Source organism: Thermobia domestica, chromosome 5 (assembly GCF_964235325.1).
Source record: "Thermobia domestica chromosome 5, izTheDome1.hap1.1, whole genome shotgun sequence".
NCBI lineage: Eukaryota > Metazoa > Arthropoda > Insecta > Zygentoma > Lepismatidae > Thermobia > Thermobia domestica.
Genome location: NC_137458.1, coordinates 1,547,627 through 1,574,077, shown reverse-complemented (window position 1 = coordinate 1,574,077; position 26,451 = coordinate 1,547,627). Strand labels below are relative to the sequence as shown.

The window sequence follows — 26,451 nt, the reverse complement described above, 5'->3', positions numbered from 1 at the left end:
ATATTCACTGGATTTGGCGCCCTCTATGTCATGTTCTCCGCACTGAAGCAAAAAACATCTCAAAGAATAACATTTGTGTAGTGATGATGCCATCATGGAGGCCGTGCGTACCTGATGTGAGGGTCAAGATGAATCCATTTTTGTCAAGGGTTGGCAAATTGGAGCACCGGAGAGAGTACATAACACTCTAAGGGACTACATAGATAAATCTTAAAATGGCACTACGCATCTGGGATCCTAGTATTAAATATCTTTCGTGTGTATTATGTATATACAGGGTGTTTGAAAACAACACCGACAACGTTTGGAGGTGATTCCTGACACCAAGATATGACAAAAGTATAGACCAACCTGAGTGCACAAATGCTTCCTTTCGGAGTTATAGGCTGTCGAAAACATGAAAAAATGAACTTGAAAGGCCCATAACTCCAAAATTATGGTCGGGAGACTTCACTTAGGAACTAGTATGTGCCCTATCTAAATATCCAAGTTTCAGAATCCTGCCGTACTTCCACAACAATTTTTATTGAGGCAGTGTGAGAGTACTTCAAATTATATTGCAGTAGTAATTGCGTTACTTTGCCTAACTTTTTGGCCCCTGGGTCCCTGCCTCAGGACCCATGGTCCCTGGCCGGGGTCAATGACCTAGGGGTACCTAGGACCACCCCCTCTAAATTTTGGCAGGGGTACCTTGGCCCACCCCCCTTAAATTTTGGAAATTGCCAAATCTAAAAATTTGGTATGGTAGCCTAGGACCATAGTATGTACCTCTATCAGTATTGGGTGTCTATGTCGTTTCCTTTCATGGGTAAAAAATTGCCAAAAATTCAAATTTCGGGGGTTTTTGACCTAATTTATCCCCTTGGATGAGGTATTATTACCCTATATGGTTGTATGGGCGTATACAGGGGTCCATTACCTTTCATAAGACATGGGTATATTAATGCACCCCTTGAAAAATTTGGGAGGGGTACCTTGGCCCACCCCTTAAATTTTGGAAATTGCCAAATTTCAACATTGGGTATTATAGTACAGGACCCTAATATGTATTATGATAAATTTGGGTGGTCCACCTCATTCCCTTTTAGGGGTACATAGGACCACCCCCCTTAAATTTTGGAAATTGCCAAATCTAAAAATTTGGTGTGGTAGCCTAGGACCATAGTATGTACCTCTATCAGTATTGGGTGTCTATGTCGTTCCCTTTCATGGATAAAAAATTGCCAAAAATTTAAATTTCGGGGGTTTTTGACCTAATTTATCTCCTTGGATGAGGTATTATTACCTTATATGATTATATGGTCATGTATAGGGGTCCATTACCTATCATAAGACATAGGTACATTTGTGCACCCCTTTAAATTTTTGGGAGGGGTACCTTGGCCCACCCCTTAAATTTTGGAAATTGACCAATTTAAACATTGGGTATTATGGTACAGGACCCTAATATGTATCATGATAAATTTGGGCGGTCCACCTCGTTCCCTTCCAGGGGCACAAAATTGCCAAAATATAAACGTAAGCAATACGTTATACCACGTGTTTGGTTTTTGGTCGATTTTATCCCCTTTGATGAGATGTTATTACCTTATATGGTTATATGGTCATGTATAGGGGTCCATTACCTTTCATAAGATATCGGTATATTTGTACAATCCTTTAAAAATTTGGGAGGGGTACTTTGGCCCACCCCCTTAAATTTTGGAAATTGCCCAATTTAAACATTTGGTATTATAGTACCGGACCTTAACATGTATTATGATAAATTTGGGTGGTCCACCTCGTTCCATTTTAGGGGTACAAAATTGTCAAAAATATAAACGTAAGCAATACGTTGTACCACGTGTTTGGTCTTTTGGCCCAATTTATCCTCTTGGATGAGGTTCTATTACCTTATATGGTTATATGGTTATGTATAGGGGTCTATTCCCTATCATAAGACATAGGTACATTTGTGCACTCCTTTAAAAATTTGGGAGGGGTACTTTGGCCCACCCCTTAAATTTTGGAAATTGCTCATTTTATATATTTGGTATTATAGTACTGGACCCTAACATGTATTATTATGATAAATTTGAGTGGTTCACCTCGTTCCCTTTTAGGGGTACGAAATTGCCAAATTTTAGTACAACCACGTGTTTGGTCTTTTGGCCCAATTTATCCTCTTGGATGAGGTCCTATTACCTTATATGGTTATATGGTCATGTATAGGGGTCCATTACCTATCATAAGACATAGGTACATTTGTGCACTCTTTAAATTTTTGGGAGGGGTACTTTGGCCCACCCCTTTAATTTTGGAAATTGCTCATTTTATATATTTGGTATTATAGTACTGGACCCTAACATGTATTATGATAAATTTGGGTAGTTCACCTTGTTCCCTTTCATGAGTAAAAAAAAAAAAAAAAAAAAAAAAAAATGCCAAATTTTACTACAACCACGTGTTTGGTATTTTGGTTCAATTTATCCTCTTGGATGAGGTCCTATTACCTTATATGATTATATGGTTATGTATATTGGTCCATTCCCTGTTATAAGACATGGGTATATTGATGCACTCTTTAAAAATTTGGGAGGGGTACCTTGGCCCACCTCTTTATTTTGGAAAATTGCCCAATTTAAACATTTGGTATTATAGTACTGGATCCTAACATGTATTATGATAAATTTGGGTGGTCCACCTCGTTCCCTTCCATGGGTACGAAATTGCCAAATTTTACTACAACCACGTGTTTGGTATTTTGGTTCACCCCTTGGATGAGGTCCTATTACCTTATATGATTATATGGTTATGTATATTGGTCCATTCCCTATTATAAGACATGGGTATATTGATGCACCCTTTAAAAAATTTGGGAGGGGTATCTTGACTCATCCACTCAGTTTTAGAAATTGATTAATATAAGCATTTGGTATCTTCGCACAGGTCTTCAATATGTACCACTATAAATTTGGATGGTCCACATCGTTCCCTTTCATGGGTAAAGAACTACCAAAAATCAAATTTCGGATGTTATTGACCCCTATTTAATACGTTATATGGTTTATTACCTCTATATGTTTATGTTCTCTTTTAAATTTGGGAATTATCAAATAACAAAATTCGGTAAACGTTTTCTAGGACCCATTGGTATTCCTCTTATGGCCAAATATTCAAAATTTAAAGGTTATTGACCGGCTTTATTATTGAATAAGTACAGGATTTATTACTTTTTTATAAGACACAGGTGTATTTGTGTACCAATCTTAAATTTTGGGAGGGGTACATTTCTTATAGTCATATCAATAATTGGTAATTGTTCTTTGGGTAAATCATTGTGAAATATGAGTATGATCACGTGATCAGTTATTGACCTATGATGGGATTAGGACATTGGTACATTTAAACTTTGTAGGATAATTTGAGAATGCGTCATTGGTATTGATTATTCCCCGCCAAATATAAACGTAAGCAATACGATGTACCACGTGATTGACCTTGATGAGGTAGTGTACAGGGATACATAGCTATCCTTATTGAATCTTATGACTCATAGTCTTAAGGGAATACATGCTACAACACTGGCAAAGTTATTGTTAATGCAATTTCATTGGTTGATCACTATCTTTCGTGCAATCTGATTGGTTGATCACTATCTTTCGTGCAATCTGATTGGTTGCTGATTTTCAAATCTTTGCTGTATTCAGTTTTAAGTTTTGTTTAACATTTAAAAATCTTGGTTTCGTTCAACATTTTGCACTCACTGATAAATATGATCAAAACCGTTTATTTGTTAATCGAATAATTAAAAAACCGGATAAAGTTTGACGGTTAACCGTGAAACGTAAAATTTTTTAGTTTGAAAATTTTTTGTTTGAAAGTTTTTGTTTGAAAACTCTTGTTTCAAATTTGTGTTTGAATTTTTTGTTTCAGAATTTTGTTTGAAATTTGTTTCAAAATTTTTTTGTTTGAAAATTTTTTTGTTTGAAATTTTTTTGTTGCAAAATTTTGTTTGAAAATTTTTTGTTCGAAATTTTTTGTTTTGAAATTTTTCGTTTCCAAATTTTTTTGTTTAAATTCTTTTTGTTTCGAAAGTTTTGTTTGAAATTTTTTGTTTGAAACTTTGGTTTGACATTTTTAAAAGTTTGTGCACTCATTAGTAAAGAACCGGAATTGTTAGAACTAAAACCTCTGGCAACATTGTGGTGCAATAGTACACGTCAGAACATAGGGTTGTACTTGAAATGAAAAAAACACAATTCATTGAAATGGATCATTTTATTACACTCCACATACATCCATACCAGATAGTGGTTCTGGATATTGTCGATACAATGTATTTTGAACTTCTTGCACTAGTTTGTCTTTAGCATATAATTTTAATTCCAGTTGAAGTCTTTTAAGGTCTATTGCAATATCAATTGGTGGAAACTCAATGTCCATTTGATCACAAATAAACTGTTTATCAATACAGGTATGCACCCACGAACGATGTTGACAACCATCACAATATCTAGATACATGTTGTACAATATGCATAACACATTTTTCAAAATAGTACTTTTTCAGGAATATACTGGTTTTGTTGCACACTTCCACTGCATGTTTCACACACTGAAATACGCTGATGAATTTGTTCCATTCTGTTTCCGTTAGATACACCATGTTGCGAGGGACATGAAATGTACTCTTTTTACGTAACAGCACCATCTTCTCTTCGAGGACTGTACGCATAACCACTTCATGATTTGAGCCTAATGATTTGACTATGGTCACATTTAGCTCATCATGAAAATAATCGTTCATTTGGTCGATTCGTGAACATAATATTTGCCATTCTTCACAGGTCAGTTGTACACCAAATTGTTCTGCTTTGCCCAATCGAATCACAGGTTCAAATGTTCTAGCACTGATACCAATCATCACATGTTTTGTTTGAAATATATTTATTGGATAATAGCTTGCGAAGATGAACTCTTTATCGTTAGAAGTACACATCTTTCCTCCTGAAAAGCACTTGCTCAAATGATTTCGTGGGATGACAGTGTATTGGTTGATTTATAGTTATTACTGACGTCATTGGTAAGGAAGGTGCTGACGTTTGAATTCATGGTTTCATCACAGTTGCTGACGTCATGCTGACCAACCAAATTCATACAACTATGTTTGATGTGCTGACGTTTGAATTCATGATTTCATCACAATTGTTGACGAATCCGGCTGTGTACTAAATTCAAATTGATGACTTCGACCCAAGAATCCTTTGTAACATAAAGATACAGATCCTGTATTTAAGAAACGCAGCAGTTCTTCTTGTTTTGATGCCTCCATGGGAAAATATCTTGCTGGTAAAATTATATTCTTATCATTTTCAAGCTTCACTACGATTCTTAATCCAAACTTTGTAGGTATCATTTGGCTAGCTAAGATTCTATGAGGTACATTCTGTTGTAAATCAGTAATCTTGGTAAATGATTTCATCACATCACGTGTGTTTAGAAACTGCAGACAAGTAGCCATGATGACGTTATCATGAATACTAACTCGAACGATACTTATATATGATGCAAAACTGATGACGTTGCATTATCGTGTTCTGACGTGTACTATTGCACCATGTTCTGACGTGTACTATTGTACCACAATGTTGCCAGAGGTTTTAGTTCTAACAGTTCCGGTTCTTTACTAATGAGTGCACAAACTTTTAAAAATGTCAAACCAAAGTTTCAAACAAAAAATTTCAAACAAAACTTTCGAAACAAAAAGAATTTAAACAAAAATATTTGGAAACGAAAAATTTCAAAACAAAAAATTTCGAACAAAAAATTTTCAAACAAAATTTTGCAACAAAAAAATTTCAAACAAAAAAATTTTCAAACAAAAAATTTTGAAACAAATTTCAAACAAAATTCTGAAACAAAAAATTCAAACACAAATTTGAAACAAGAGTTTTCAAACAAAAACTTTCAAACAAAAAATTTTCAAACTAAAAAATTTTACGTTTCACGGTTAACCGTCAAACTTTATCCGGTTTTTTAATTATTCGATTAACAAATAAACGGTTTTGATCATATTTATCAGAGTGCAAAATGTTGAACGAAACCAAGATTTTTAAATGTTAAACAAAACTTAAAACTGAATACAGCAAAGATTTGAAAATCAGCAACCAATCAGATTGCACGAAAGATAGTGATCAACCAATCAGATTGCACGAAAGATAGTGATCAACCAATGAAATTGCATTAACAATAACTTTGCCAGTGTTGTAGCATGTATTCCCTTAAGACTATGAGTCATAAGATTCAATAAGGATAGCTATGTATCCCTGTACACTACCTCATCAAGGTCAATCACGTGGTACATCGTATTGCTTACGTTTATATTTGGCGGGGAATAATCAATACCAATGACGCATTCTCAAATTATCCTACAAAGTTTAAATGTACCAATGTCCTAATCCCATCATAGGTCAATAACTGATCACGTGATCATACTCATATTTCACAATGATTTACCCAAAGAACAATTACCAATTATTGATATGACTATAAGAAATGTACCCCTCCCAAAATTTAAGATTGGTACACAAATACACCTGTGTCTTATGAAAAAGTAATAAATCCTGTACTTATTCAATAATAAAGCCGGTCAATAACCTTTAAATTTTGAATATTTGGCCATAAGAGGAATACCAATGGGTCCTAGAAAACGTTTACCGAATTTTATTTGATAATTCCCAAATTTAAAAGAGAACATAAACATATAGAGGTAATAAACCATATAACGTATTAAATAGGGGTCAATAACATCCGAAATTTGATTTTTGGTAGTTCTTTACCCATGAAAGGGAACGATGTGGACCATCCAAATTTATAGTGGTACATATTGAAGACCTGTACGAAGATACCAAATGCTTATATTAATCAATTTCTAATACTGAGTGGATGAGTCAAGATACCCCTCCCAAATTTTTTAAAGGGTGCATCAATATACCCATGTCTTATAATAGGGAATGGACCAATATACATAACCATATAATCATATAAGGTAATAGGACCTCATCCAAGGGGTGAACCAAAATACCAAACACGTGGTTGTAGTAAAATTTGGCAATTTCGTACCTATGGAAGGGAACGAGGTGGACCACCCAAATTTATCATAATACATGTTAGGATCCAGTACTATAATACCAAATGTTTAAATTGGGCAATTTTCCAAAATAAAGAGGTGGGCCAAGGTACCCCTCCCAAATTTTTAAAGAGTGCATCAATATACCCATGTCTTATAATAGGGAATGGACCAATATACATAACCATATAATCATATAAGGTAATAGGACCTCATCCAAGAGGATAAATTGAACCAAAATACCAAACACGTGGTTGTAGTAAAATTTGGCATTTTTTTTTTTTTTTTTTTTTTTTTTACTCATGAAAGGGAACAAGGTGAACTACCCAAATTTATCATAATACATGTTAGGGTCCAGTACTATAATACCAAATATATAAAATGAGCAATTTCCAAAATTAAAGGGGTGGGCCAAAGTACCCCTCCCAAAAATTTAAAGAGTGCACAAATGTACCTATGTCTTATGATAGGTAATGGACCCCTATACATGACCATATAACCATATAAGGTAATAGGACCTCATCCAAGAGGATAAATTGGGCCAAAAGACCAAACACGTGGTTGTACTAAAATTTGGCAATTTCGTACCCCTAAAAGGGAACGAGGTGAACCACTCAAATTTATCATAATAATACATGTTAGGGTCCAGTACTATAATACCAAATATATAAAATGAGCAATTTCCAAAATTTAAGGGGTGGGCCAAAGTACCCCTCCCAAATTTTTAAAGGAGTGCACAAATGTACCTATGTCTTATGATAGGGAATAGATCCCTATACATAACCATATAACCATATAAGGTAATAGAACCTCATCCAAGAGGATAAATTGGGCCAAAAGACCAAACACGTGGTACAACGTATTGCTTACGTTTATATTTTTGACAATTTTGTACCCCTAAAATGGAACGAGGTGGACCACCCAAATTTATCATAATACATGTTAAGGTCCGGTACTATAATACCAAATGTTTAAATTGGGCAATTTCCAAAATTTAAGGGGGTGGGCCAAAGTACCCCTCCCAAATTTTTAAAGGATTGTACAAATATACCGATATCTTATGAAAGGTAATGGACCCCTATACATGACCATATAACCATATAAGGTAATAACATCTCATCAAAGGGGATAAAATCGACCAAAAACCAAACACGTGGTATAACGTATTGCTTACGTTTATATTTTGGCAATTTTGTGCCCCTGGAAGGGAACGAGGTGGACCGCCCAAATTTATCATGATACATATTAGGGTCCTGTACCATAATACCCAATGTTTAAATTGGTCAATTTCCAAAATTTAAGGGGTGGGCCAAGGTACCCCTCCCAAAAATTTAAAGGGGTGCACAAATGTACCTATGTCTTATGATAGGTAATGGACCCCTATACATGACCATATAATCATATAAGGTAATAATACCTCATCCAAGGAGATAAATTAGGTCAAAAACCCCCGAAATTTAAATTTTTGGCAATTTTTTATCCATGAAAGGGAACGACATAGACACCCAATACTGATAGAGGTACATACTATGGTCCTAGGCTACCACACCAAATTTTTAGATTTGGCAATTTCCAAAATTTAAGGGGGTGGTCCTATGTACCCCTAAAAGGGAATGAGGTGGACCACCCAAATTTATCATAATACATATTAGGGTCCTGTACTATAATACCCAATGTTGAAATTTGGCAATTTCCAAAATTTAAGGGGTGGGCCAAGGTACCCCTCCCAAATTTTTCAAGGGGTGCATTAATATACCCATGTCTTATGAAAGGTAATGGACCCCTGTATACGCCCATACAACCATATAGGGTAATAATACCTCATCCAAGGGGATAAATTAGGTCAAAAACCCCCGAAATTTGAATTTTTGGCAATTTTTTACCCATGAAAGGAAACGACATAGACACCCAATACTGATAGAGGTACATACTATGGTCCTAGGCTACCATACCAAATTTTTAGATTTGGCAATTTCCAAAATTTAAGGGGGGTGGGCCAAGGTACCCCTGCCAAAATTTAGAGGGGGTGGTCCTAGGTACCCCTAGGTCATTGACCCCGGCCAGGAACCATGGGTCCTGAGGCAGGGACCCAGGGGCCAAAAAGTTAGGCAAAGTAACGCAATTACTACTATTGCCGTATCCAAACTCTCTATAAAACTTGCTTCGTGAGTACCTTACTTTTCGCAACTTTTTTCTTGTCTTTATCATTTCGGAAAAGCTAAATTTCGATAATGTATTGTTTGACTTTGAATCCTAGTATATATGATAAACATTTCTTTGTCATTGCGAGAATTGTGAAATGGTCATCTATTTTCAGCTTGGATGCTTGCTTTGCATTTTGGGTTCTACTGTGATCGTTATCCATTCACCGAAAGAAGAAGAAGTAGAGAATTTGGAGGTTCTTCTAGACAAGCTGCAAGATCCAGGTATGTTACTTTCGTTGTTGTTATGGTGCGTTTTCTTAGCGTAGGGTTTTCCAGCTTGCATTCATTAATAAGAATACCAGAACTATTATTGTAATTTCATCTTCTAACCAGAGTGAAACATTTAATTAAAATCATTGGATTAGCATTCCGTAAACATCTTTTTGAAGCTCACTCTTTCGCCTTAATAATAATAATAATAATAATAATAATAAAACTACCTTATCTATACTAACACAATAACATTCTACTAAAGAATGAATATGTGTAACGATGGGCGCGTCTGGCATGGAAAAATTTAGGTTCTAACAGTGAAGAAAATTCTCAATAAAAAATCGGCACGGATTATTCCCTTTAATAGGTTATGAAGCATCTTTTCTAAAAATTTGAAGTCTGTAGATTGAAATTTGTAAGATAAATTGTAAATTTTCGTGAAAGGTGAAAAATACATGGGAGAGATACAAAGACTGTAGTGACATCTACCGGCAAAGCTTGTCCCTTTACACTAACCTTAACTGTGCTACCTTCTTGATACTGTACCTTTGGTTGCAAAGTTCAAAATGCTTCGACAGTCAGTTAATTCCTGTATCTACTTCTCAACTCATATAGTTCTCTTTGAAATTTCTAACAAATCTCTTATTATTTCTCCGTCTTTAAATTTTTCAGTAAAACTTGTTTCCTACTTTTCTTCCTAGATACATTTTTCACTGGAATTCCATCTATTAGCAAAGATTGTGATCTTAAAACTTGCGATTTACTTCTTTCTTAGCATTGGCGTTTAACATCTTTGTCTTGACATAACAATTATATGCTTTAATACTGTCCATTAATTCCAGTTTCTCTTTTTATGTCTCTCTTGTTTTTGTTGCATCACATCACGATTCCCAGAAGACAATGCTCAGGAGATAAGTTTATGCTAATGTAATACTTCTAATTGAAAGCACATATAGCATTAATGTATTCTTCCTATTTCTTGACTTCTTCCACATAAGTACTTTCAATCTTCATTCACTTACACTTCTACACAAAATTTGGGGAGAGAACGCGTTCTCCCTGTCCACCCGCCAGAGACGCTCATGTGTGTAATCTTCATTGACTCAGAAACTAGTGCGTGGAATTTGATGAAACCGCCGATGTTTCATTAAAACTTGAGAATGATTGAAGGCTACGTCACTTTTTGAGTCCGTGGAGGGGGTCACAGTGTCTCAGTGGTAGACCTCTTACGGGGGTCCTTGGTTCGACCCCTAGCCAAGTAAGCTTGTGGTTGACAACATAATGTCCACTGGTTTTCTCAGGGTATTCCATTTCCTCCCATTTTATCATTCCGCCGATTCTTCCATCATCATTCACTTCCCGTAATTGTCTTAATTGTGGAATGTTAAACAGAAATATTGAATTTTTGAGTTCGTGGAACTGATGAATAGTGTAAAATGGGTCAAAATGTACGAGAAATATACCGTGTGCAATTTTAATATGAACACGTATAGGATTTAAACCCTTGAACGAAAGGAACGAAATTTGGAGCCTTCTTGCCCCAGACAATACGAACATATTAAAGTTTGCCTGGAAAGTTCTGAACGTTTTTTGACACGGATATATATGTGTGTAGTGCCTTGTGATGGTAGGAAGGTATCCTCTAACATTGAATAAACTAATGTTCAACTCTTGGATAAATGATTACATTATTGTTTGTTAGAACCATCCACAATGTTTCGAGCTCTTTTTGGCTCTGGAATGATGCCTTTTCCACATACCTCAAAGCATTTCAGAGGTCTCTCGTGGCTATGTGGTCAGTGTACGTGCCTTTGGCGCAGGAGACCCGGGTTCGATTCCCGGTGTGAGCTCATGTGATTCGGATCCCTCGTTAAGCTTTAGGTCCACATTTCGTATAGCCTCGGCACTGAAAGGGTCTCTAAACTTCAATCCAATCCATTCCAAGCATTTGAAAGCAGTTAAGCTATGCTCTATAAATAGAACGGTTCACCTGGGTACAGCCGTTTGTTATGTCGTCATTCATGTCAGTGAGAAAAAAGACTACTTTTCAAAACTACTAGTTTTTATTTATCTAAGCTTATTGTCAATTTTATATTATATTTCAACATTCAACAAGAAGAACAGTCGATTGATTGTATTTTGAACTCGTATTTTATTGTAAAAGGCACTCTCTTTCCTTGAAAACACAAGAAATTGCTAGTATACTATATAGCTGCGGTCCAGAAACGGGACGCTATGTTTGCAAAAAGGGGACATTATGCGTTCCGTTTGTATTTATTTATTTTTTTTCGGTACACCAGACGACTCTTCGAAAAAACACAATTCCGTTAAAACAAGACGTTTAGTCACCCTATCTATGTAGCACACACAATGTTATTCAAGTAGTATTTATTAAAAAAATTCACTCGATCGTAAGATTACAAGAGAAACTCTGTTCATTTGAAGATGCTATGTGTAAATGTGTAAATCTGTTGCAGGAGTTGATTTAGATGGACAGAAAAATATATTTGCTCTTAATTACAATAGGAGGAGCCGCTATTTCGTAGAACTGGCACATCGGAAATTATGTGACAGGTATACTTTTTTTTCGTCCCTAGGTTATACCCTTTAGACTGAAGAAAACAATGGAAAATGAATTACGATATTGAAATCAGTGGTGCAAGACAGTACATAGTCCCCGTCCTCTGAATGGATTTCGAAACCGCGACAGACAGGTTTTAACTCCTATACGTGGCCTTAGACCGTTTAACCATTCCAGACAATAGAAAATATGTGTACTTAGTCATAAAGAATTAGTACCTCTTGTAATGATACAAATTTTGAACATAATACGATATGTAATATTTTTACGCTTTCGATACAAAAATATTTTGTTCGATTCTTATTGCAGGTTTCATTGCGTATGTAGTTGTGATAGTAGCAGTCTCTGTATTTTTCGCCTTCTGCCTCGGACCAAGGTACGGTCACATCATAGTAGTGGTGTACATAGTCATCTGTTCAGCAATTGGTTCTCTATCTGTGATGGGATGCAAAGGTCTTGGATTGGCGCTGAAGGAAACATTCTCTGGAACGAGGAATGAACTCAGCAACTGGCTTACCTGGGTGTTTGTGATTGTCATTATTGTCTGTATAATGGTGCAGATGAATTATTTAAACAAGGCTTTGGATATTTTTAACACTTCCATAGTTACTCCTGTATATTACGTGTTTTTTACGACTTTCGTGATTACAGCATCGACAATCCTTTTCAAAGAATGGGAACACCTTCGTGCAGATGATGTCTTGGGTAATATTTGTGGGTTTTTAGTTGTGATCATTGCTATATTTTTATTGAATGCTTTTAAGGACATGGAGATTTCTTTGGATCATTTGAAATCGTTGTTAAGGCCAAAGCGAGATGTGCATGAACGGTTGATCGAAAGCGTCAATGTGACTGACTCTTATGGAAGTTATAAAGCTACTTCCAGCAGATGACATGTTCATGTCACCGTCTGTGTTGCCTGTCACGGGAACAAGGAAAAATTGTAGGTTGCAGCCACCAAACAATTATAATCAGTCTTACGTATATTACTAGCTGTGAAGTTAGGCGATTGTTTCAGAGTTTCAAAACGAAATTCCACACTAAGCTCGAAAGTACTCAGGTGTTGTACAGTGTTTCACGGACACAACTATCGACTTTTTTTTTTTAATAAATAAATAAATAAATAACGGACAATGGGACCGTTTGCAAACCTGCGAGTGGAATTCAAATCAATGGCTGAACAAAACTAAATCTGTATACTGGTTCTCTCATTACATAAAGTGTTTCAAACCATGATACGAGTTCGTGAAAAGTTCTTGGCTATGTTGATGAGACATCATTAAGAATTAATATATATAGTGTCACTGTATAATAATATAAGTGGGAATTGTTGTAGTTTAGAATAGTTTTATAGATAGAGGATCGAAAAAAAAAGGTGATATCAAAGTTAGCGAAGGCAGCAATCTCCATGAATCACCACATAAGTAGTTTTTGTAAAAGAAAATAGACGTTTGATAGATAAGTATTTTACATGATAATTTATATATAACATATGTACAGTACAAAGAAATAAATAAAATGAAAGGTACTGGGCAGAAACGAACATAATCCATTATTGTCACACATAACTGAAATATGTCAAATCGTGAACAAATAATTGAGTAACAAAGTGCTGTATACCATAGTTGAAAGGTTTTGTAAATTTTGATTTTCTTTGGCTTTTGTTAGTTTCTTCCCTGTACTTTTCAAGTAAATGTTACCTTTTCCAAAGAATAGATTACGCTTGTCTCGATGTTATATAATTCTATTTACTGTAGAAATATTAGTTTTAATAATCGTACTTAATGTATGGTAATGTACTTTGTTTTGAAAGAATTTAATGAGGACCTGTTAAAATCATCGAGAGAAACTCGACACCTTAATCGACTTATGAAACATGTAAACAGTAAGGAATGATAGGTGTTTGTGTGAATGTTGTTTACTTTTAAGTAGATTGAAACAAATAGAAATTGTAGCTTCACTATAATCGAACTGGATTAGATCTTTAGAACTACTATTGAGGGAGTGTGTGGTGCAGACAAATAAATAATAAGGAAATGGGGGGGGGGGGAGCGCAGTGGCTTAGTGGTAGAGCATTCACCTCTCGTGCATGGGGTCATTGGTTAGATCCGAGCTCGTGCCAAGCGAACTTTGTGGTGGACAAATACCTTGTGCGAGGGTTTTCTCGGAGTTCTCCCATAAAGATTTCATTTCATTTCAAGAAGGAAATTGATATCTTATAAGCATCCGAGCACTGTATATCACCGATATAGTTGAACTTCTAATGATCTATAATCATATTTGTGGTTTTGAGTGTCAATTGTTTCCATCCCCACTCTTGTGAATTTGAAGGTTCTTGTAATTGAAACATAGTAAGAAAATGAGAGAGAAAAAATGTTAAAAGATGTGGAACATTTGCTTTGAGATAAAAAGTCAGTTTCTTAATTTTTGTTATTCCTACTCTTTATGTAATATTGTGCATTATAGCATCACGTAATTAATATTTTATTTTGTATATTTTAATCTTTTATTGGGACGTACCGTGTTTACTCGCGTAATAGTCGCACTTTTTGTACAAATTTTTCAATGCAAGAATCCAACCACGACTGTTACGCGAGGAAAGCTGCCATTCAATTATCGCTATCAAAACAATTTCGAATTTTTATACATGCAGCATTATGTCAACATAAAGTGGAGGGTGGAAGTAGGTTGCTTGATTTCTGTTGACAGATGGCTCACGACGTTAAACATGAAAAGTTCTTCTGCTCGAATTCACGCAAGATAAACAATTTCGAAGCAAGTCTCGTTCACAAAGACAAAATCCCGTAGACTGCGACTTTTATGCGGGGAAATATTTTTGACGAATGTTTGTACTTCAAATGTGCGACTTTTATGCGAGGACGACTATTACGCGAGTAAACACGGTAATTTTATACGTGGTTAATATCAATTATGTAATATTGAATTTAATACAAAAACATGACACGTTTGGATGGCAGACGCCAACAAATAATGTAATTTAGGAAAAATTGTTTCAGATAATAATAATAACTAAAATTTGAACTAGCAATGCAAACAGTTAGTACTTGATAAATGTAATATTTATGACAATAATAAAACTTAAAGTAAATAGCATTGTGGTTCGTATCCAACATTAAAGTTAGGACCACATTTTGTTTAGGATTGCTGATTCAACTTGAAACCAGCAAATTAAAATAACAATAATAAGTGAAGACGAAAGTTGTTCTGTACCGAAATTTCAAGATGTCATATCTTTATTACAAAGCTACTGCTGCACAGCTGTTAGGAATCTTTTTATTTGTTACTCAAGAGTATTCAGTTAAATACGTGATATCTCTCTATATAAGAGAAAAAAGTCCTGAGTGAGTGGGTAACTGACTGCTCAACACCCAGACCAAACCGCTTAAGCTAGAAACTGCAAATTTCAACAGGGCTAGGATTTGTGACGCAAAGTACTACCAAGAAAGGATTTTTTGAAATTGAATGAGAAAGGGGGAGAATAGAGGGGGCAATTATTATAGTAAAATGGCCATATCTCCGAATCTCTGAACAATAGAGACATAAAATTTGATATATCAATTTATCATTTAAAACAATTAGACATGTTTCACGGTATTTTATTTTTCCTAGAAGGGAAGAATAAAAGGATGGGTTACAACCGTTAAAATAAGATTGCAATATCTCGAAATCCCTTAAAATTAGAGACATGAAGTTTGGTATTTCCTTTAGATGGGATGGGAAAAAGAGGGAAGAAAAAAAGGATAGAAATCATAAGTTGTAATAAGATAGCCACATCTCAGAATCCCTTAAAACTAGACTTACATATATTAAAAGGACCTGCTCATTTCTCATATTTCGCATATAGCTAAGTGATATATATGGCCTAGCTTAAAGTCAAATACAAGAAAATCAGTATTTAGGCTTTTATTTTAAAATAATTAAAGCTGTGTTTCAGGTTTTTTTTTTTTTTTTTTTTTTAAATGCCTTTAGAAGGGAAGAAACAGGGTGGGGTTGCAATATTGTAATAATAAGATACGTTTTCGGAAATTCCCCTTTTAAAGAGAGAAGGAGAGTAATTTCCAATTTCTTTTCTGAATATATAAAAATTACTTAGAAGTTGTCAATCTCACCATTAGGGGAAACGGGTAAATCATTTCAAATGATTTTTTGAGTACAGTTAGCATTTGGGATAACATGAGTTTCTGTCATTTCACTTTTATTGAGGTGCATATTCCAAAGAGGAAAGGAGTTTAACTTTTCACAAAAAAACAATGCCAAAAACATATTCTTGCCGTGCGAATAACGGAAGCAAAGTCTGAAATATGCAATGCAAGGCCGTAGGTCGAGCAAATACAGGGGTCTGGAGGCGAGATCCTGAACTAACCAAAGGCTGATATATTATTACTTTTGATCGTTATGTTAGTACCTGAAGAAAATAAAGTAATCTTCTCAAAATTTTAATTGTATTAATGAAGGGAGCCCAGTTAAAAAGTTACGCTACTGGAAATTTCTCTTTTAAGTACTTCCTTATTTTATTGTCACGGAGATCAAGTGTGTAGATACGTAATTTGAAAATTAGTTCGAAAGTTCAGAAATGAAATTCTCTGATGTGTATATAATGTTTGTAATATCGATTAAGACTGAGTCTTTGATGTATATATTCTGTTTGTTCAAAGTTTATTTTTTAGGTTGTAACGTATCTTTAAATTTTTGGGAGTCGTTTTTTATTTCTATGTTTAATATGTATACAGTTTTATAAATAGCTTTTGTTGTTAATAATGTATATTTTACATTGTGTATGTGAATTTGTGATAATCATTCAAGTGTGTTTATATTACAGTTTATATTATTACTCGGGTATTTGTATTCCGGATCCGAAATATAGTGTATATTTGAATTTTAATAGATGTCTATACGGGAAAGAATGAAACGAGATTATTTTGTTAAAGAGAAAAGTTTTTTAAGGCTTGAATTTGAAAAGCACATGATGGCGTAAAGCGAGATGTTGATCAATAGTGAACCCATCTAATCTTTCGGTTACGTCATGCAAGTTTTATTCTTTGTAGATGCATTGAAGTGTACTTTAAAATAGTGTCTAAATAAATCTATGTAGATTATAAAAATGCAATCGATCTGTCTTATCAGTACAAGAAAACGGACAGAACAGTTGAAATGAATTTTGAAACATAATTAGCACTTGTTTCCTGCCGGGTTTTTATGTCACTTAACCCTTTTGAATTATACCGTTGATTTTTTTTTAAATTTATGAGGTGCGCTCAGGTTATAACACCTCCGCTTTTTTTTCTCAGAACTGGTAACAGATAGAAACGTTCTGTTTATTTTAAAATTCGCGAGCACCCGTTGTCAATGCGTGACAGAGATGGCAATGCCGTACGGCACAGAATTCTACGGGCAGCGGCAAGAGTGACGACTGCTTTGACACTTACGATTCTCGTAAAATGGCGACATTGTCATACAAGAACAGCGTGTAATCAGTCGTTTTCTCCATTTGAGTTATGTGACATCGCTTGAAATTCATCGCCAGTGGAGTGAGACATGTGATGATGGTGTTATGGATATGTCTAATATGCGTCCGTGAGTGCGAGAGTTCAAAGAATGCAGAACGTCGTGTGACAATAAACTAAGACAATCTCGACCTCGCACAAGCCTGTTTGACGACAGTGTGTACAGATCCCCACGGAAATGCCAGCTTCGGAGGCGATGTGTTCCGCACTCATTCGGCGACACTCCGAAACAACTTTCTCCAGTTGTTCGATCATGTCGTCAAATCGGCTTGTGCGAGGCCGAGATTGTCTTAGTTTATTGTCACACCACATTCTGCCTTCTTTGAACTGTCGCACCCACAAATGCACATTAGACACATCCATAACACTATCATCAGATGTCTCACTCAACTGGCGGTGAATTTCAAGCGGTGTCTCACCATACAAATGGAGGAAACGAATGAGTACATGCTGTTCTTGTATCGAAAGCAGTCATTACTTTCACCGCTGCCGCTAGAGTTCTCTGTGTCATAAGGTGTTGACGTCTCTATCACGCATTGACAACGAGTGCTCATGTATTTTAAAATAAAAATCACGTTGCTATCTGTTACCAGTACTGAGGGGAAAAATGAAGATGTTATAACTTAAATGCACCTCGTAGAATTCAAAAAAGTGCGCTTACTAAGCTAAACTATTTACACACACAATAATAATTTAATAGCACACTTCTAAATTGGGAGTCGTAAAATAATTTTATTTCTTTAAAATAATGTTCTCAAGCAGAATATAACAGATATCTTGTTACGTGAACAAAAGGCGAGAAGGTTTGTTATTAAGGTAGTTGAGTACATGCGCTATCTTTGTTTCCTAATTATTGGTTTATATGAAAAGAAGTATTCTTTGAAGTGAACTGGAATACTGACTTCTTATTCAAGTCTATTGAAGTGTCCCTTGCTTTGTCAAAATTAATAATAATAATAATAATAAACTTTAATATTATTCAAATTAAAATTAAGTTGTTAATGTTTGTGATATATAACAATTGAATTTTCACAAAGTAACGGATATTTAAGTAGTCTTTAAAGAGAAGCAGTTGAATAAAACTTAAAATCCCCGTTGATTAAAAAAAAAAAAAATGCTTCTTCCTATAAACCAATGGGCTTAAATTCCTAGACAGGTACAGGTAGTCAATACCTTTAATATTAGAATATAATTTGAAATGAAATCAGCAATTACATCTATAAATACGGAAGACTACCTTCATTGAACGTAGAGCTGTCATTGCTCAAACATCTGCCCCGAAATGAATTCTTTGGGACTCCATTGATGACATGAAATGTAACACATTTTGAATTCTCAGTTCCATTGTGTTTAACATGGCAGTTTGAAACTGTGAAAGCATCTGTAGACTAGAATCCTCGAATAGTATTCCTTCTGCAGCAGTAATGCACCAAACTGAGTAAGCTGTCACTTATGAAAAGTGTTTTCAATTCACACCTTTGATGCGGGGAGTTGGGCAATGAACCAAATTTAACGGAATATGCCCTAATTTCAACAACAAGTTCGTTTATTCTAGAATAAACAACATGAATAATAAACATATATATATATATAAATAGTAACATGAAAATATAGCATATACCTTTCCCTGTTTTCATTAAGTTGTGTGAACAATTTCACAATTTCTGTGCCCATATATTTCTCATGCTAATTTACAAGTTCAACAATTTTCTAATTAATTTCGAAGTTTCAAGCAAATCTGTAGTTCAACCAGTCAAATAGAATTTACAATAATATACACTTAATATAGTGATCTGATGTAATGCATCCACCTGGAATTGAAGTACTGTTTGTCCAAAAAGGGCAAAAATGAAAAGGTTAATAAATTTAGTGTACTTTCAGTTTCTGCTGACTGTCTCACAACAATTCACTTACTAATAATACCACATATTGGTCTTTATTTCACACAACATTCCAAAGACGGATCCAAATAGGAAAATCGGAAAATTCCTCCATTTGAAACACAATATTTAAACTAACACAGACACCATTTAATTCCTTTACTTCCGCCCCCCATTAGCATGTATTCAGTTTTGAAGTGAACGTGAAGTTGTTAACAAGGCTGCAATTTCAGGTGGCGTTACTGTCGTATGGATGAACAAATGGATATCAAGGTTACATTGACCTACTAAGTAATAGTTGCCAACTTCCCGAAGAAATGACTAATCAACTGTTTGGGAATGTCTAACATCTCACTACTATTTTTTTTTTTTTTTTTCGCTGGAGAAATGTCTCACTTCGCATTTATCTGGATCTGTCCGCAAATGCCGAATTCAGTTTTTAATTGTCTCCATTATTTTATCTATTCCAATCTCGTCATGCTTTGAAAACTGTTTGAGCACTTAGTTCTGAAAGAAAACTTTACAGACACTGTGTTATTACTAACAAAACTCCTTGTTTCATATTTGAGATAAATGATTAGAATGGTGGAATTTCTTGTGATTCTTTATGTGATTACATATACATGAATGAGAATGAAAAATGTGTTCGTGTTCTAAATCCCTATGGCTCCTAATTTGATTATGTGTTGTGCAAATGTTTGTAAATATTCTTCAAGTTAGTTCTTTTATTTTGAACGAAATACCACCTCATTTAATGCTCTTAATATAATTTTATATGTTTACATTGTCATTTGTGAAAAACAACAGGAAAACACCAATAACCTATGCAGTTTAGTACTTTGAAGTATATTCTTTAAATGCTTCTGCTTTTTTTTTTTTCTTAGAATTGAAGTAATGTTATATTGTTGTTTTATTATTGTATGAAAGATTTTGTATTGCGTATATTGTATTTTGTTTTCTCGGCATATACTGATAAGTGTTTAGGTAATTTCAGAAAGGTTTTTTATAATAAATGTTTGTAAATGTTGAATAGATGTTAAATAAATCATGTCTTTAAAAAGAAAAAAAAAACTTTTATTTTTCAACGAATACCAAAGAGTAATCAAAGAGCATTTAATAGGTGGTTTGTAATGGAATGAAATATAATGTAAAACTACGGCAGTTACCTCCGTAGACAAGTGTCTAAAAGTAACTATCGCAATATTTCAGTTGTCTTGAAAAGCTTTATCCTTCAATTCCCGGCGGGAGCTTATGTGGTTCGGATTCCACATTAAACATTAGATCCATGTCTCATATATCCTCGCTGCTGAACGGGACGCTAAACTCAAAATCAACTCAACTCAAAGGGCTTTATCGGATGAAGTAAGATTTAATTCCAGTACTTTTGTTTCTTATAGAAAATAGAATAATCGATTGATTTTGGTTTACGATTGAAATTACAAAGAACGATACTCCTTACGTAATCTCTGAATCATATTGAACTGTCTTCTATTAATTCAGCAACTTGCACGTGGTCTCGGGTCTGATTCCCAGAAGGAGGAGGATCCTTGAAATTTGAATGCATTACAGTGGTTCGAATTCTACCTTAAAATGTAAAATGTTCGAATTCTCCATGTTTCCTATAGCCTCGTTGCTGAAAAGGGACGCCAAACCTCAACAAATAAAAAGCTCACCAACTGCACAGGATCCATCTCGCATAGAACAGGCCGTTCACCATTACAACTCTTCGTGTGAGCTGGATTACAGTGTCACACAAACCCCGTCTATCTGTAGGACATACAAAAGAAAACCCCGTAAAACACCCGTATTTGTAGTATTCCAAAAAGATCATTTTTACATTTTCTGTGTTGAGAATGTTTCTATTGTACTTTGATACGGGTGTTTTAAGTTCTCCAAGGAATTCCATCCTTACCTTCTAAACTCACCTTTTTCAGCCTTTTACCATTGATAATAACTCCATAGAGCATATGCAGTCGGAATGCGTTAGTAACGAACTTTCTTCAACAATTTGTCAGTTGCCTACTTTTCATTTCAGTTCAAGGAGGTTTCATTTAAATATTAATTAATGATATCACAATTTGCGAGCGGTGATGATATTTAATAAGAAACAAGCACAAAAAGGCTAATACGCACCGCAAAAACAGCAGAGTTTTCTTCTACACTGATTTCAGTAATGATCTGATGTTGGCTGGAAGTTTGTGAATAACTCTTATACTATGTCTGACAAGGTAAGTATTGTGCTGAGTTTGCCAGAGGAGCGGCCTTTGGATGGGTATCGCGTTTGATATTTCTTCGTTAAATTTCAGTCGGGTTTAGAAAGAAATAAATCTACCTGATGATTGTAGTCGGTAGAGTGAGATTGGCCAGCTTGTGAATTAATCCATCACGCCACACGGTACCAAATGCACTATGTATGTCAAACAAAATGGCTCCTAGTTTGTGTTTCGTTTTGATTGCAATTTGTGCGTCGTTGTCTATTCTGATGATGTGTTGTATGCTGTACGTAGGTTTAAAACCTGCCTGATTTTTGTTGTTATCCACTACCCTTCATACATTCATTCATCGTGTTTACGATAATTATTTCCATTAGCTTGGAGAATGTAACTTAAAGTGATGGGTCTGTAACATTTCGAATTTTTGTTGGGAATTTTTCTAGATTTGAGAATTAAAATGGTATGTGTCTGTTTCAAGGATGGAGGTATGTATGCTGTTCTCAGGCTTGCATTGTAGAGTTCTGTGAGTTTATTGGTAAAATTTTCAAGTGATTTCTTCGTGTATGGCAGTGATCTTGTCTGGACCTGGGCAGTGCACCTTTTCCTTTTGAATTACTCAGTTAGTTCTCTGTCGGTTATTTCATTGAGCAGAATATCATGGTGCCCTGGGCGTATCTCTCTCTATCAGCTTCGATCAGGTTGTGAGATGGTGATGTTATGTTTTTGATTTTTTCGGTATGATTTGGAATTGTTCGTTGTTGTTCAGTACAATTTACAGCTTCCGCATATTTGTTCCACTTTGTGTCTCCAAACCTTCTGTTTTGTATTTGGGACATGTTTGTATCTATCATGTGTGTAGTACGTTTTGTGGCGTGCCAGTTGTATTTTCTTCGAAGTGTATTCCAAAATTTTCTAGGGTTGCACTTTCCCTAGAAAACCAAACCATGGTTGCATTTTCTAGGGTTCTTCCAATTTATTACAGCTTGTTTAATTTGGTTTCGTTGTGTTGAATGATGTCTTCTTTAATTTCCTTTCGTAGTCTGTTTATGGCGTTTTTATGTTGGAGCTCGGTTCGTATGCCTTCGGTGAAGTTCTCTTTTTTCTTGGATTTTATGAATGACGAAATCTGGAAGTCTTTGTTCTGTGGGTTTAATTGTTGTTGTCGGGATGTGCTTGTATGCAGCTTCTTGTAAGGCTTCAGTGAGGCATTGGTTGGCAGCTTCTGTGGATTCTGGAGTACTGAGTATTTGAAGATCTTGTATTTTGTTATCTATCGTTTTTTGGTATTCAACCCAGTTCGTTTTATGATACATATGTATATTTTATTGTTTCTGTTTTCCATGTGTTTATCATAAATCGTGAATGTAACTATGGCATGGGCAGATCCAATTTCAAAGTCTGGAGTATGACACTTGGTAACTGGATGCATATGTGGCGAAGTGAGCATATTGTCAGGTTTGGTGTCTAATTCGTTTGGTCTTTTTGCTCATCTTGTTGGTCCTGGAATTTTTATTGTGAGCCAGGTGCTCATTGCCAGTTATGCTATTAATCATTTTCCATTTGGATTTGTAATCGGGTCTTCAAGTAGCTGGTGTTGGCTGTACATGTCAGTGGCTATGACTATTCTTTTGAATGTCGATAGGTAATTTAGGATTATTATAGCTGTCCCTCCACATGTTTAGTTCCAAGTTTCCTGTTGTTTCTGACTGCTGTGTATCCTGAGATGAATACTGAGTTCCTTTTTCTAAGCACGGTCTCATTATGTATTATAATTCGAGTATCTTGATGTTTAACTTGTTTCTTGAGCGCTTGACTTCCAGTTAGTGATGTAGGATAGATAGATGTGTGTATTATGTTGTGTTGTGTGTGGTGGTAGCTCCTTCGTCTAACACCACAAGGTTTCCAGAGCTGCTGTGTTGTGAATGTATGTATCTGTAGTTGTTTTTGGGAACCTAACTCATGTAGCGTCCCGTTGGGGTAAGTCTATCCTATTTGCCCTCCAACTTTCGGCAAATCCAGTACATTCGAGAGTGCCTACTCAAAGCTCGGTCACCCAAGAGGGACAGGAGTGCAAATAGTTTAAACTCTTCCTTTCGCTTTGTAATTCCTCAACACTGTCGAGGAGGGAAGAAACAAATTTAGCTCAATTGGCCCTAAAAAGGGCCAATTACAATTGTCTGTTATATCAGTTTGCTCTAACAAGGGCCAAATTCTTTGATAGTGCGGTTATGACAAGAACATTACAGTCTGAGAATAAGTGTTCCTGGCAACAACCAGAGAGGTCAGTAGTCTTGTAGAAATGGTACTCTTCTTATGTAAAGGTGGCTCTAATAAGAGCCGGATGGTATTACTCTTACAAGAGCGGTACGATCCCTTTGTCTTATATTGTCTTTTAGTCAATCGTAATTGTAGGATGTTTTTGTGATTTAAATCTTATGCGGATATACTACGTTTGGTAATCCTGCTGCTCTCTGTTCTAACCACTTGTACTGTTCTTGTACGCTTGTATACGAAAATTCTTCCGCTGTCGCGTGGACAGTAACAGCTTGCCTCTCTCTGTTCGTCGAGCACTTACAGTCTGATGAATGAGAAAAATGAATGAGACCGAAACAAACAATGAGACCGAAACAATGAATGAGACCCTTCAGAAAAGCCCGCGTCCTGACAGAGAATAAGGCATAAACCGTCTGTCTACATGCCTCTCCTCACATGCAGTTAGTAAACTATAGCATCAGTCGGGTGGGAGTGTATGTTGCAGTTTCTATCTTAAACGGAAGACATATACACGCGTATCTGTAGATGTGAAAATAGAAAGAAGGGTAAAATAGATTATGGGAAAGCACGAGAGAAGTTATTTTGAGCTGAGAGAGGGACAAAAGACCTGGAATCCAGGGGAAAAAACCTCTTAATCGGTCATGCTGCATGCAATAGGCGATTTACGTGGCAAAACCACACTTGAAGGGGTGGAAAAATTCATGTAAACATGTCTGTATTAAATTAATATATTATATGTTGATTTTAAAGCCTATCTGAATATGTTAATTTATGTAAATCTGTGTTGTCTGTATTGGGGGAGTGTATTGTTAGTGGGACTTCTGTTATTTTTTAAGCATGCAAATCGGTTGTCTTGTTCCTTGGCCTCGCCTGGTCGTCATCGGTCTGCAGTGGTAAAGATTGCTCATCTCCCCTCCTTCACTTCCTTTCGTTCTGGCTTTTTGTCGTTTCCACTGCTTTTGTTCTTTCTGTTGACTGTCTGGGGCATGGTGACATACAGCTGTCTGTCGTGGCTATGGCTATTGCTTCAGTAAGTTTAGGTCTTGCTTCTGTAGAGATTGTTATAGTTAATATGGAAGTGACCCATGCTATTTATTTATTTATTTATTTGCCTGTTTTGCATACAAATGAGAGTATTCTCGAGCACGCATACAGTTGTCAAAATTACAAAATAATTACATATATGCTATAAAAAACTTACAGATAATGTAATACATACATAACTATGACTTTTATAAGCTTATACAATCATAATATAATTAACAAAGAAAAAAACATTTATACATTGTCTTCAAAAAACTCATTTACCGAGTAGTAACATTTATTTACCAAGAACTCGTAAAGATCCGATTTAAACATAGAATATGATTTGTTTTGCTTTAAAAAGTCAGGTAACTTATTGAAAATTTTTGTACAGTTAATATACGCTTTTTTGGAAAAACGAGAAATTTTGGGGGATAACATGCAAATTATTAACGAATCTAGTATTGTATTTATGGATTACTGTTTTCAATAAATAAGTGTTTGTTACTTACGGTAAACAAGATAATTTTATATAGATACGCACAAGGTAATGGTAATATTTTTTGCCCTCGAAAGATGGGCTTGCAAGAAGACTGGTGACAATCCAAACACAATCCTTAGTGCTTTCTTTTGTAAGCGAAAGGTGCTAATACATTCAATAGAATAACCCCAAAAAATAATACCGTAAGTTATTAAAGAATGGAATTTTGTATAGTACACCGAAACTAAGGCCTCTGTTGTGACATTACCTCTTAGTCTACGGAGGCCGAAACAAATACTACTTAATACTCATTCCAAGTTAGTTTTGAACTTATGGTGACACCAATAAATTTAGTTGAAATAGAAAAGTCGACTTTTTGTTATTTACCATTACGTAAGGAATACATTTATTTCGAAGAGGATAATAAAAATTTAGCAAGGAAGATTTATCATTGTTTAGAACTAATTTATTGTTACTTAACCAGTTACTTAATCGTGAAAACGCAGTGTTTAGATTATATTCAATATCATGTCGTGAGTTACCTGTAATAATAACATTGGTGTCATCAGCAAATAAAACACATTTATTAGGCAACATTTCATGTGTCAAATCATTGATGTAAATAAGAAAGAGCAATGGACCAAGCACTGATCCTTGAGGTACACCAGTTTGTATTGTACCTTTATAACTACTAAACTTACGCATTTCGCTATTATTTTCGTTCGTAATTTGAACTATCTGATACCTATCCTTCAAGTAAGACTCGATCCATTTATTGGCAGTTCCTCTTATACCATAAAAGCCTAATTTTTTGAGTAAGAGATCATGATTTACAGTGTCAAATGCTTTAGTAAGATCAACAAAGAGTCCAATTGCCCATTTTTTATTATTTATTGCATGCATAACAGTACTAAGAAAATCGAAAATTGCAGAATCAGTAGATTTGC

General features: G+C 35.2%; 1 protein-coding gene across 2 annotated transcripts in view; it reads left to right on the top strand.

The window, feature by feature from the left end:
* spict (magnesium transporter spict) overlaps window positions 1-20,584 on the top strand; it is a 50,414-nt gene extending 29,830 nt beyond the window's left edge. For both annotated transcript variants that reach the window (XM_081758096.1, XM_081758097.1), the window contains exons 5-6: window positions 9,428-9,536; window positions 12,418-20,584. In XM_081758096.1, coding sequence (XP_081614222.1) covers window positions 9,428-9,536; window positions 12,418-13,001 — 693 coding nt within the window. In that variant the 3' untranslated portion in view covers window positions 13,002-20,584. The remainder of the gene's footprint in view (window positions 1-9,427; window positions 9,537-12,417) is intronic.
* Window positions 20,585-26,451: the final 5,867 nt, after the last annotated feature.